Source organism: Colletotrichum destructivum, chromosome 1 (genome assembly GCF_034447905.1).
Source record: "Colletotrichum destructivum chromosome 1, complete sequence".
NCBI lineage: Eukaryota > Fungi > Ascomycota > Sordariomycetes > Glomerellales > Glomerellaceae > Colletotrichum > Colletotrichum destructivum.
Genome location: NC_085896.1, coordinates 337370 through 349768, shown reverse-complemented (window position 1 = coordinate 349768; position 12399 = coordinate 337370). Strand labels below are relative to the sequence as shown.

General features: G+C 57.4%; 3 protein-coding genes across 3 annotated transcripts; 1 reads left to right on the top strand and 2 right to left on the bottom strand.

The window, feature by feature from the left end:
* The first annotated feature begins 819 nt into the window (after window positions 1–819).
* Window positions 820–3069, top strand: CDEST_00111 (Putative amino acid permease/ SLC12A domain-containing protein). The gene is made up of 2 exons (XM_062916270.1): window positions 820–1341; window positions 1448–3069. The coding sequence occupies exons 1-2, from the start codon at window positions 1197–1199 to the stop codon at window positions 2851–2853; spliced, it is 1551 nt and encodes a 516-aa protein (XP_062772321.1). The 5' UTR covers window positions 820–1196; the 3' UTR covers window positions 2854–3069.
* Window position 3070: 1 nt separating this feature from the next.
* On the bottom strand, window positions 3071–4030 carry CDEST_00110 (Putative anthrone oxygenase). Its single transcript, XM_062916269.1, has one exon. The coding sequence runs from the start codon at window positions 3711–3713 to the stop codon at window positions 3171–3173; it is 543 nt and encodes a 180-aa protein (XP_062772320.1). The 5' UTR covers window positions 3714–4030; the 3' UTR covers window positions 3071–3170.
* Window positions 4031–5686: 1656 nt separating this feature from the next.
* Window positions 5687–9590, bottom strand: CDEST_00109 (uncharacterized protein; the record flags this gene model as incomplete). Its single annotated transcript, XM_062916268.1, has 3 exons — window positions 5687–5772; window positions 5830–9210; window positions 9473–9590. 3 exons carry the CDS (start codon window positions 9588–9590, stop codon window positions 5687–5689), a joined length of 3585 nt encoding a protein of 1194 aa, XP_062772319.1.
* Window positions 9591–12399: the final 2809 nt, after the last annotated feature.

Below are 12399 nucleotides of genomic sequence, written 5' to 3'. Positions count from 1 at the left end.
GGAAGAAGAAAACCGGAGATATTTCTTCATAAGCATGGAAGGAAAATCGAAAAAAGAAGGACTCGGGCCAAGCTCGGTAGGAGGCCGGGTGGCGCGACGGCGCGGCAGAGGCGACAAGGAGGCGGCTCTCTTCCTCGCCGATCAGTCTCTATCCGTACACACACACACACACACACACACACACACACTAATACCACCACACACTCTCACCAGTTGGTTGGTCAGGTTGTCGACATGCCGGTGCGGTTCATCGGACGAACTGCGTGGGCAAAGGAAAAGAAGAAAACAAAAAGAAGGAATCCCTGCGATGCTCACCATACATACCTACAGACATAGATACATACGTACATGCGTACATGGATACACACACGGCCCATGGTCTACTTTGTATCTGTATCTGTATGGTCCATAGAGGCGACATCCCTGAACAAACGCCGTCGTTACCCGTGCCCCGGGCGACTCCCGAGTCGCACCACCACCACCAAATGGAGTCATAGACGACTAGGGGGGAGGCACCGATGGACCGTGAGACCATCGCGTCCGCCGGCCGGTCAAACCCGCAACGAGCCAGAAGCCAAGCAACGGAAGAGGCCAAGAGAGGGGCGGCCAGAGGAGGGAAGAGGGTCTGGAGGGAGCGCGTTCACGTCTCACACACACACACACTCTCTCTCTCTCTCTCTCTTGGGGTCGTGTCCACCGACGCACCGCTCGAGATTTTTCTACCTCCCCCCCCCCCCAACCCAATCCAACCCGGTGGCCACCGAGAAACCCCATCCGTTGCCGGTACGCGATGAGTCGACGCGCGGAGTGGAACCCGTTGAGTAAGAGAAGGGGGCCTGGCCTGGCATTGTATTTAATCATGCCACGAGCTTTTTCTCGTCCTGTCTAGCGGAACCTCTGCTGTCCTGTCCCGTCTTATCCTGTCCTCTCCCCCAGGTTTTCTCCCAATCTGCTCGTCCCGGTGGTTTCTGGAGAAAGAAAAAAAGCGTTCGTCTGTTCGTGTGTTTCCCCCCTCCTCCTCCCCTTGGAGTCAGTCTGTGTGTCATAAACAAGTCAACCCGTTTTGTCACTCGGCTCCGTGTAAGAGAGAAGAACCGAAACCGTTCCCCCGAACCCAAACAAGACCCGGCCGGGATACCCTCCAACCCCTCCTCCCCCTCCAAGTCTACCTTCCTCCCCAAAAAGACAACATCGCCATGTTCGGCTCCAAAGAGAAGACGCCTCAGGCGAGCGAGGGCGAGGTCACGCCCACCAATGGCTCCAAGACGGACCTCGAGACCGGCGAGACCGGCGGCCTTCACCGCACCCTCCACAGCCGTCACTTGCAGTTCATCGCCATCGGTATGTCACAAAACTCCGTCACAACCAAACCCTCCGTCCTACCGTGCGCGTGAAAGAGGGAGGGAGAGAGAGAGGGACCAGCCTCACTGACTTGGGTTATAAACAGGCGGCACCATCGGCACCGGCCTCTTCCTCGGCAGCGGCAAGGCCATCGCGACCTCGGGCCCCGTCGGCACCCTCATCGCCTTCATCTTCATCGGCTCCATCGTCTACTCCGTCATGACGGCCCTCTGCGAGATGGCCACCTACATCCCCGTCCCCGGCGCCTTCACCTCGTACGCCTCGCGCTTCATCGACCCGACCCTCGGCTTCGCCATGGGCTGGATGTACTGGTTCAGCTGGAGCATCACCTTCGCCCTCGAGCTGACGGCCGCCGGCGTCATCATCCAGTACTGGAACGACTCCCTCAGCATCGCCATCTTCATCACCGTCTTCTGGGTCGTCTTCACCGCCCTCAACTTCATGCCCATCCGCATGTTCGGCGAGGTCGAGATGTGGTTCGCCAGCATCAAGGTCGTCACCATCGTCGGCTTCATCATCTTCGCCATCTGCGTCAACGCCGGCGTCGGCCAGCAGGGCTACCTCGGCTTCAAGTACTGGGTCGACCCGGGCCCCTTCAACGCCTCCATCGTCGAGGGCTCCGTCGGCAAGTTCATCGGCTTCTGGTCCGTCCTCATCACCGCCGGCTTCAGCTTCCAGGGCGCCGAGCTCGTCGGCATCGGCGCCGGCGAGACCAAGGACCCCGAGAAGAGCGTGCCGAGCGCCGTCCGCTGGACCTTCTGGGGCATCTTCTCCCTCTTCGTCGCCACCATCTTTTTCGTTGGCCTGCTCGTGCCCTCCAACGACCCGTCGCTGCTGCTCGACTCCCAGGACGCCTCGGCCTCGCCCCTCGTCATCGCCGCCAACCTCGCCGGCGTCCGCGTGCTGCCGGACATCATCAACGCCGTGCTGCTGACGGCCGTCCTCTCGGCCGCCAACTCCAACGTCTACTCGGGCTCCCGCATCCTCGTCTCGCTCGCCAACGAGCGCTGCGCCCCGCAGTTCATGACCTGGACCAACAAGTTCGGCACCCCCTACATGGCCGTCGCCACCACCTCGGCCGTCGGCCTGCTCGCCTACATGAACCTGTCCGAGAACGGCGGCGTCGTCTTTGACTGGCTGCTCAACGTCACCGCCGTCGCCGGCTTCATCAGCTGGTCGTGCATCAACATCTGCCACCTGCGCTTCATGGCCGCCCTCCGCGCTCAGAACATCCCCCGCAGCACCCTGCCCTACACCGCGCCCCTGCAGCCCTACCTTTCGTGGTACGGCCTCTTCTTCAACATCCTCATCATCCTGACCAACGGCTTTGCCGTCTTCATCGAGTGGAGCACCAGCGACTTCTTCACCGCCTACGTCAGCGTCATGCTCTTCGTCGTGCTCCTGGTCGGCCACAAGCTCCTCAACCGCTCCTGGCCCCTCAAGGCCATCGACGCTGATGTTACGAGCGGTACCCTACGAGCTCGTTCATGATTTGAAAAGGGGTCGGTCGGGTCGAGAGTACGATATGAGTTTGGAGGGAAAAAAAGAATTGTGTGAATACGGGTGAAGGACGAAAAAAAAAAGTTTTAATACGATGTAATCGATGTACCACTAGTAGAGCAAAGTTGTAATGATGATACCCATGAGTTCAACGGTTTCGCAGCAGAAGATCCCGTGCGTGATGTTTGTACCCGGGCTCATTCCCTCCAGGCGTTCAATAGCCAGGCCACCAGACAAACATACAGACAGACAGACACACACAGACATACAGACAGACCAAATAGATAAACGATCCAAAAGAGCCAAGATCAAAAGACGGTCGCGTACAGCCCAACGGCACCGCCGAGACCCGTGGCAACGCTCCTCCCGAGGTTATACAGACCCCACTGGTCGACCAGATACTTGGCCCCCTCCTCCTCCTCCTGCGTCAGCCCGACGGCCACGAGGCCCATGCCCTCCGTCTCCTTGACCTTGGCGAACAGCTTCCTGTTGATCTCGACCAAAAACACCTTGGTCCACGGCAGGACGGAGAAGCACAGCGCGCCGGCGACGGCTAGCAGCCTCGACCTGTCGCCCCCCGCCGAGATCCGCCCGCGGGCGGCGGCGGCGGCGGTGGCGTAGGCGACGTACCAGTAGCTCAGCGCGCACAGGATCGTCGGCAGCGGGAGGAGGCGGCTCGCCCGCCGGAACATGCCGGACCACTGGCGCAGCATCAGCGGCGTCGGCGACTCGAGCAGGCGGGGCACGACCAGGACGGAGAGGCCCAGGTTCAGGCCGGCGAGCGCCGTGTTGACGAAGACGGTTGACGCCTGGAGAGCGCGGAGCGGGGAGGATGGCGGCTGGGAGGACATGGTTTTTATTGGTAAATTCTTTTTTCTTCCTTTATTATTTTATTTTTATTTGGTATGGTTGTGTGCTTTCGACGCTTTCTGTCCACTGCTTAGGCAGGATTCAAGGGTGGGGAGGAGGGGGAAAGAGGAGGAATAAGTATCGGTGGTGGACGGTTGCGGGACTAGGGAATGGAAGATGAATGAGCACAGTCGTCGTGAAGTGGACGAGTTTAGAATAAAGACTGAGCAACCTGACGTATGCAGCTCGATACGAACCTCGAGCTCGAGTTCGGGAGCTTGTAGGGGGAACCAAGGGGGGTTTGGAGGGGATGTCCGGGCGGCCGCGGGAAGCCAAGGTTCCTACATACCCAACGATAGATATCCGGGTATCTGAATTGGGAGGCGGGGTCCGCGGGCATAGGTAGTGGGGGGATTCCGGATGTCCCGCTTCGGAGACGGCGGTACGTACCTTTATTTACCTTAGTCATCGTCGATGGAAGCTTATGACGAGTTGGTGGTGAGAGATGGTGAGAGATCCAAACCTTGGTCAGATACCATTCTCGACAATCCCATGTATCATCTATCCTGTGTCACATGGTACGGTGACTGACTGTAAGTCTGAGTGTTTAAAGTACAACTGCCTTTAAATCAAATTGAACTACAGCTCTTGGATGTCATCCCAGCTACAATTCAAGGAACAAACACTGCATATCATCATCATCATCATCATCATCATCAACACGCACTTTCACCTCGAGGCCCCAAAGTACCTAGACAAACAAGCACGATACCATCATCTTCTCTTTTTTTGGCGCAAATATCTACTATGTATCTTGTCAAGCACCCGCTCCAGTCCATTCTTGCCGGCATCCATGCTCCCTGTTCGCCATCCAAGGAGGAGGATCCGGGGTTAGGCATCCCTTACCATCGATCCGGGACATGTCACCAACAACCCCCCCCCCCCCCCGCGAGATGCCGCATACCCCTCCGCCGCGCAGAAACTTCATATGGGACGTCGTTCTCAATCCTCAGTTTGCCTGCCGTCCGACACCATTCATGTTGCTACATTTGATAAAACACAGAGAGATTCAACCGTTCCCTGCAATCCTCAAGTCGATCCAAGGGTCTCGGGCCAAGGGCCACATCAGGCGTGTTGGGGAAACAAAAACCCTTCCAGCCACGGCCACTCCAAGAGACGTTCCAAGCATGAGATTGCCTCCTACAAGTGCGGCAGCGTCGCCAAGAAAGGCCAAAAGATACAAAAAAGCGCATGGGTGACATCGTGTCGGGCTGGCCGAGTCCCAGCATGTCAATTGTGAGCCGATTTCTAGGCAGCCAGAGTGTCCTAGACACAATGCCACACGCGCAAGAAGTGAAGAAAACAATGCCGTCCCCTTACCCATCCTCGTTCAAGGCAAATCAAAAACTCCACCTTCGCGAGGATTAACACAATCACCAAGACAAGGGGCGCGCTCCGGTTGCCACCGGCCTGGGCCAAAGGCACCCGGAAATCCCCGCGTCTGATGACATGATCCCAGTCCCATAAAAGCCAATGTCTCCTGAAAGTTGCCAGCATCCAGGCGTGTTGATGTACAATGTGAGGGCCGCCGCCGGGGGCCAGTTGCTCGGCGGCGACACAACGTAAATAAGGGCGGCTTGTCGTATTGGTGCCGTCCTTCGATATGTGTTTGTGTCCTTGCCGGAACATGTCGTAACCTCATTTTGAAAAACTTTTGTGGCATCTTCCCTTTGAAATGAAAAACACAGAACCAATGTCGAGGGAGGGGGTATTTCGCTTGTCGCTTCCAATCATTGTGGTTTTCTTTTTTGTTCTTTTTTTCCCCTTTCCGGCTTCATACCAAGCACGTTTTGAGCTGCCCTTTTTTGGTTCCTTTTTTTCCGCATCCTTCTCTTTTCTGTCCATCGACGAACTTCGTCTTGGTATCCGCCGTAGCCCTGCCAACGTATCGTCTTTCTCATCGTGGCTATCCGGCTTACTCGCTAGTCATCACCGACTTCTCGGCTCTGGCGCGCACGTGGGTAGCATGTGCTTCGAGGCATCGGGCCTTCAGGTGGGTGACTGCAGACGGTTGGTTAGCAGGGCATCCGAGTAATGGACGACGCTGAGTTAACTGACCTGGCCACACGGCGGCCTTGTCAAGCATGTAAGCGGTGACGCGGAGGATTTTGGCCGCATAACCCGCATGATCATCCATGTGCATCCTAGTATCGACATCAACAACGTTGCCCTGAACAAGCTCAAAGTTCATCTTCATCTCGGCCGAAGCCAGCACCTCCCGGACCTTTCCGAGCAGTTTGACATCTTCCTCTTCCAACAACATGATGGCCGGGACCTGCGAGAGGTCCACGTCGTCTTGGCCGAGAATGCCGAGATACCGGCCGACTCGATCCTGCAGTGTCGCAACCCACTCAGCCAGAACCTGGGCACAGTCAAAGGCGCACATGGCCGCCTGGAGAGGCAGTTCCCGGCTGGAAAAGTCGGCAAAGGTCACGCCCAGCTTGTCCGACATGGCGAGCGAGTCGGCGGCGTAGAATGCGGCCTTGCGGAGGTGCTTCTCCCTGCGAGAGGTGGATCGGTTCGGCGCCGTCTGGGTGGTCTGGGAAGGGAACTTGGCAGAAGAGAACTCTGGGGACGAAGACTGCGTTGCCGGGGACTCGGCAAACACCGAGCTGGAGACGGAGTTGTCGGAGTTCTCTGTGCCGGTCGATTCCGTATTGGAGGCGGGCGAGTGTTCCGCGTGTTGAACAATTTCGCTGCCGCGAGAGAGCTCCTCGGCCATGGCGTCCCAGTCGCGTTGCCAAAACTTCTCTTTGGAGCGCGCAAGGTTCACAAAGAGTCGCACGTAGGCCAGATCGAGCAGCGGGATGGCGTCGGCCGACAGTGGCCCGAGGCCGAAGGGGTTCGGCCGCTCCAGACTATGGTGCGGGTTGCTTGCCCAGGCGGCCTGCCAGGCCTTCAGGGCCGGTTCGATATGGCGGTGCATCTTCTCCGTCTCTTCGTTGGTCCAGACCTTGTTGTGGTGTCGTTGGCGCGTTTCCCAGATGTAGTTGTGCAGCGCGTTGATCAGTATCAGGCAACCCAACGTGGACGGCTTGAGGTCGCCGTCGTTCATGCCGCCGCTGCCGGCCTGACCGAAGGGCTGTTGCCCATTGTTGAAGGCAAGCTGCTTCTTCTGCTGCTTCTCGTTGGACCTGAGCAGGTCGCCCAGCGCCTCGTGGAACGTCATCCGGTTATGGTTGGCGGCGCGGACACCGCCCATGGCGGCAAAGGCCGTGCTGCTCTCGGCGGCGAAGAAGTCCTCGTCGCATGGCAGGTCAAGCAGAATTTCAGAGTTTGTCAGGGCGGGCGTGTGATTGTAGGCGGCAACCAGGAGGCTTGAGAGAATGAAGACGGCGTAGAGGGTGCGTTTGCGTTCCTCCATCGCCCTCCAACGCAGCCATTCTACCTGCTCCTCCTCAGAGTCCGACTTAAGGCCGCTCCAGTTGGCATCGTCATGCATGTGAGTATCATGAGCGTCGTTGGGCTCCACGCGAACGGGGCGGAGGAGATCGGCGGCCTGGGCCAGGCTGACGAGGGCAGCACAATGGGTCGACGCGATATCGCTCGCCGTCTTATCGCCGCAGTTGTGGCCATAGACGACGTTTAGCAGCATGGCCTGCACGAGCCAAACGGGAGTGTGGACAGAGGATTCCTGGGGATACTGCTGCTGCTGCTGGTGAGGATGATGATGAGACGTCGACGACTCGGGTGCTGCTGGGGCTCTTCGTAAGTCGGCCTTTCTCACGTCGGCTTTCCGCCGTTCCTCAAGGTACAGTTGAATCATTTTCTTGGCCATCTCAAACAGGTCCCGGGACTGGACGTGGTCCATTTCGTACAGGGCGCCAATGGCAGACATGGAAAGGATGAGACAGCCGCTCCCACCGACGGGGCTAGAGCGGTTGGCAGCCGAGGGCGGCATCTCAAAGGTCAAAGTGGGAATGTGCAAGAACGGCAGATGAGGGTGGAAGTAACGAAGGTAAGCGCCAACATATCGTTGCAAGTCTTGAGTGCTAGGTAAATTCTTTACATGGTCTGGAACACTGTTGGCCGTGTTCTGAAAGCCCGGCGACAATGGCGAGCTCGGGGTCGCAAACGAGTATCTCCGTCCTCCAAATGGAGAGCACTGTGACAGGGCGCCGACGATGGCGCCACGGGTCGATTCGGTGATGGTGGAGACGGGCGAGACGCCGTGGTTGCCGCCCGTCAGGGATGAGGGCGTCTCGGGGCCGGCGTGGTGGCTGAAGTTGAGGGCGGCGTGGTTGAGGTTTTGCGTGTTGTTGGAGAGTCCGGAGACCATCGACGGACTGAGGGAGCTAAGAGAGGGAGGCGGCGTCGAGAAATAGGCATCGTTCATTTTCTGCGCAGCAGGTTGTGGTGAGACGGGGGCTCCGTTTAAGAGATCTGGGAAGACCGAACCATTTAGATCCATGGCAAACGGGTTGGGGACCTGAGGAGGACCCATGACGGCCGGTTGCCACATTGAACTGGTCCCTGCCGGGGCAGGGTGATTGGAGCCGTCGACCATGACATCGCTGATGCCGCTCTGGCTGGTGGTGCTGATGGCCGAGGGACTCGAGCCGTCGACGGCGTTCTCGGCGCCCTGGAAAGACATCTGGTGCTCGAAGCCCGTCAGCCAGTCGAAGCTGTCGTCCAGCTGGGCCGTCGAGAGGTCGGACGTGAGGCCGTGGGGGAAGGGTGAGGGCTGGTCCATGGCCATGGACTGCGGCGAGTCGTTGTAGTGGAGAGCATTGGGGTTGATGGTGGACCCCGGGCCGAACAGCAGGTCCCCGTAGTCAAAGTCCGGGTTGAAGACGGCCATGGGCGGAGCGGTCCGCAGGCCGCTAAAGTCCATGTGGTTGATGCTATGCGTCTCGAGCTTGGGCAGACCGTGAGACATGCCGCGGTGGCCCATGGCGGCCGACATGCCGCCGAAGTCCATGTTGTGCACGGGCAAGCCGGCCAGACTGGGGTGACGGTTGTGTGTGCCAGGTGGCATGCCACGGGCCGCCACCTGGGCGTTGGCGGCAGCGATCATCTGCATCGCGTTCCCGTCGACGTGGCTGATGGTGTTTGCCCTCGGACGCATCGAGGCGGCGGCAGCATTTGCGGCGGCGGCGGCGGCGGCGTTGGGACCGGCAACGCTGTTTTTGCGGGCGCGGGCTCCAGGCGCGGCACTGCTGGCGCTCTCACGGCGGTTGCGGGGGCGAGACGACGGGGTGGTAGTCTGGTGCAGCTTCTGCTGGTGCCTCAGCAACAGGTCGCGACGGGCGAAACATCTTGTGCACTCGGGGCATTCGAAGGGCTTCTCCTTGGTGTGGGAGCGCTCATGGCGTTTCAGATGCTCCAATCGGGCGAAGGAGCGCTGGCAGGTCGCGCACACATGGGGGCGGGGCTTGTCGGTCTTGGGGGGAGGGAAAGTGGCCGGTGTCTTCGTGTTGACAGTAATGGTGGAAGCAGCTACAGAAAAGGACGCAAATTAGCATGTTTGCTCAGGGTTCAATTCTCATGTCGGGAGTGGTGTGATGTAATTGTTTATATCCGTTCGAGGGTATGTCAGACGCCGCGGCGGGGGATTGATTGCTATGTAAATGGCGGCGGCATCAATGGGGGGGAGGGGAATGTGGGATATGGGATAATGCGGGCAAGGAACAGGAGGGGCAGCTTTTTTGTTTTCTTTTTTTTTTTGGAGGGGCAGGCAAGCTTCAGGTGCGACTCATACCACTGTCTTCGGTGGCCGGTGCCGCGGAGTTGTTGGCGGCGGCGGCAGCCGGTGTGGAGGAGGGAGTGGTCATGCTTGTGTTCTTTTCGACCTTGGCCGCGGTGTCATTCATAGCCATCGTCGCTCGTTCGTAATCGTCGTTCGTCGTGATCGTGAAGGAAGGAAAGGTTGTGGTGGTTGAGGGCGGTGGGCTATGGCAGGTGAGGGATATGCGTCTTGTGCTTGTTGCTCGTAGGATTTGGTTGGGCGCGGCTCGGGCGGTCGGGAGTAGTACGCAACAACCAGCGGCAAGCGAGAAAGGGTGTGATTTGTGTGCGTAGTTTGTGTGTGTGTTTGTGTGTGCGCGCGTATGTATGTTGTGTGCGTGTGTAGGTGGTATGTGTTTTGTGAGAGGTGAGTCGAGGAGGTACGATGGCGGGGTGGTGGGAAGAGAGAGATAGATAGGCAGATAGGCAGATAGAGGGATATAAAGATAGGGAGTGGGCGGCAGAGAGGGAAAGGACAGAGCGAGAGAGAGAGAGAGAGTGTGTGTGTGTGTGTGTAGGAATGAACGCCCCGGGTTCGGGAAGCGGCGTTCAGTGGAAGAGAGAAGTAGGCAAGAGGGAGGAGACGGTGCTTTCCAAAGCCGAACCTCGCATGCTCCTTCCAAGCGATCCCATAAAAAGATGAAGAAAGTAGAACAAGTGGAAGATGGAAAAGAGAAGGTGTAGTCTGAAAACGATTGCAGGTGGGTAGTATGTATCCCTCCTCTTTCCTTTTGGTTTTTTAAAACACCCCTGTTTCCTCTTCTATTCTCTTTTTGGAGGTTGGAGTTGGGGAGCTTCGGCAGTAGCTTCTTCCCTTGGATTGTTTTTCTGGTCGAACAAACAATTGCCACTGGTGTCGAAGCAGCGGTAGCTTGGAGAAAGAAGAGGAGGAGGAGGAAGAGAAGTAAAGAGCGGGAGCAGGAGATCAGTGGTGGGAAGGGGGAGTTTGAGGTACTTGTTAGGTAAAGTGCCGTCGTAGCCCAGCCTGGCGCATCTGTGGGCTAGAAAGAGCGAAACGAGAGACGAGAGAAAGAGAGAGTATGTATGTGTGTGTGTGTGTGTGTGCGCGCGCGCATGTGTGCTTGTGTGTGTGTGTGTGTGGGCGGGTACCTAGTGCGAGGTACCTTCGAGGATTGGGATTGGGGTACGTCAGGGAAGGCTCGTCGGCAATGATTGCACTGTGTGCACTGTGAGTCGTGGACCAGGGGTGGCAGGGAAAGGAAGGTACAAAACACTAACCACTGGGATCGCAACCGCAACCCACACAAAGAGTGGGAACAGAAACAGCAAGGCAGGCAGGGTCCTAGTTGATGCCTACCTGACCGAGCTATTTGAAGTGCACCCATCGGTTGGTGGTGTGGGACAGCAAGACGGGAGCTTGATGGGGAAAGAGGAACGAGTGGGATAACTGCTGTCAACGCATTGGAACCGGGCAAGAGCAAGCAAGCAAACTAGTAGTAGTAGTGATAACAGTCAGTGGCAGTCGTGGTAACAACCGTGGTAGGAGTAGCAGTCGCAGTAGCTGCTGCTGCTGCTGCGACTGCTGCTGCCACACCAGGCAGGCTCAAAGCCAAGGAAGGTGTGGCAAGTGAGAGAGAGCGAGAGAGGGTGGATACTTTCTTTCCCATCTTCTGTGTACCTTCGTACCCAAGTACGTGCCCGAGTACGTACTCGTAGTCCGGGACGGCAAAGTTAGGTGTATCCGATGGCTCGAGTGCCCATCCCACAGTGTGTCGGCCGACTTAGCCCAAGAGTGGCTAGGTACCCCAGGCTTGCGCTTCTGCTTCCTGTTTCCTGCCTTTCTCTCAGTCTGGCTGTGTCCGTCTGTCTCTTCCTCGCTCTCTCGCATGGGCGGTTTCCTCGATTCCGTCACCAATCAGCTGCCCATTCGACATTCGACATGCCCGGGGTATCACCTTGTTTTCGTGGCCTAAAAGAAAGCCACGACGAAACTTGTTAGAAAAGAGCCGCCGGATGGGCTCACATGGCTTGGCTTGGCTTGGGAATTACCGGCCAAGGTGATGCAAGCCCAGGGAGAGTTATTCTGTACAGTACGCGGTATCCAGGCGTCTGCATACTTGACATGCGGTGTACCTCATGCTAACTAACCACTTGTACACACATACACATCTAGAGAGAGAATGAGAGAGTAATGAGAGAGTAATGAAGGATGTACTCTTGTGTCTGTCGTACTCGCACCAGACAGATAGAGACAGGGGTGCGAAAAGCAAAGGAGGCTGTAACACGGAATCCCAGTGATTAAAACACGCGTGCGCAGACTGACCTTCACCGAGCATCAAGTCGTTTGATCTTTTTTTTTTCTCATTCTCTCTCTCTCTCTCTCCCACACACACCCACACACTCTCTCTCATGTCTTCGTCTCTCTTGAGTCTCGTCTCCTACAGTGTAAGATGACGGCCGGACGGCCCAGCGTCCCATCTAATCTGGAACAGTAATCCAACATAGTTTTCCGCCTTTGCTTACCTTGCTCTACCCTGCATAATTCACCCCCCAAGCCCCCATCATTCCCGGCCTCTAGGCGGCCAGCCTATCTGCGAGTAACTCTGCACCATCCTGCTACTCTCCCGGCCACAGACTAGCTCAGAACAGACTGGTCAGGGGGACGAAAAAAAGTACAGAGAGAACAAGGAAAGGCTGGCCTGGGGGTTAGGGCCGTTGTAACTTGCCAGCTGGAAGCAGCACTTTACGCCGCCGCGGAATCAGGCGCCAGAAGCCTGAATCTTTGTAAGCATGCCCGCATGGAAAATGGGAATGGGAATGGGAATGGGAATGCGAGCAAGGGACATGGACAAGGACTCAACTCCTGTTCTCTCTCCCCATAGTCCAGACGTGACCCGGTCTGGGGGTCTGAAGGTATGGAGGTGGTCTGGAGACCAATGT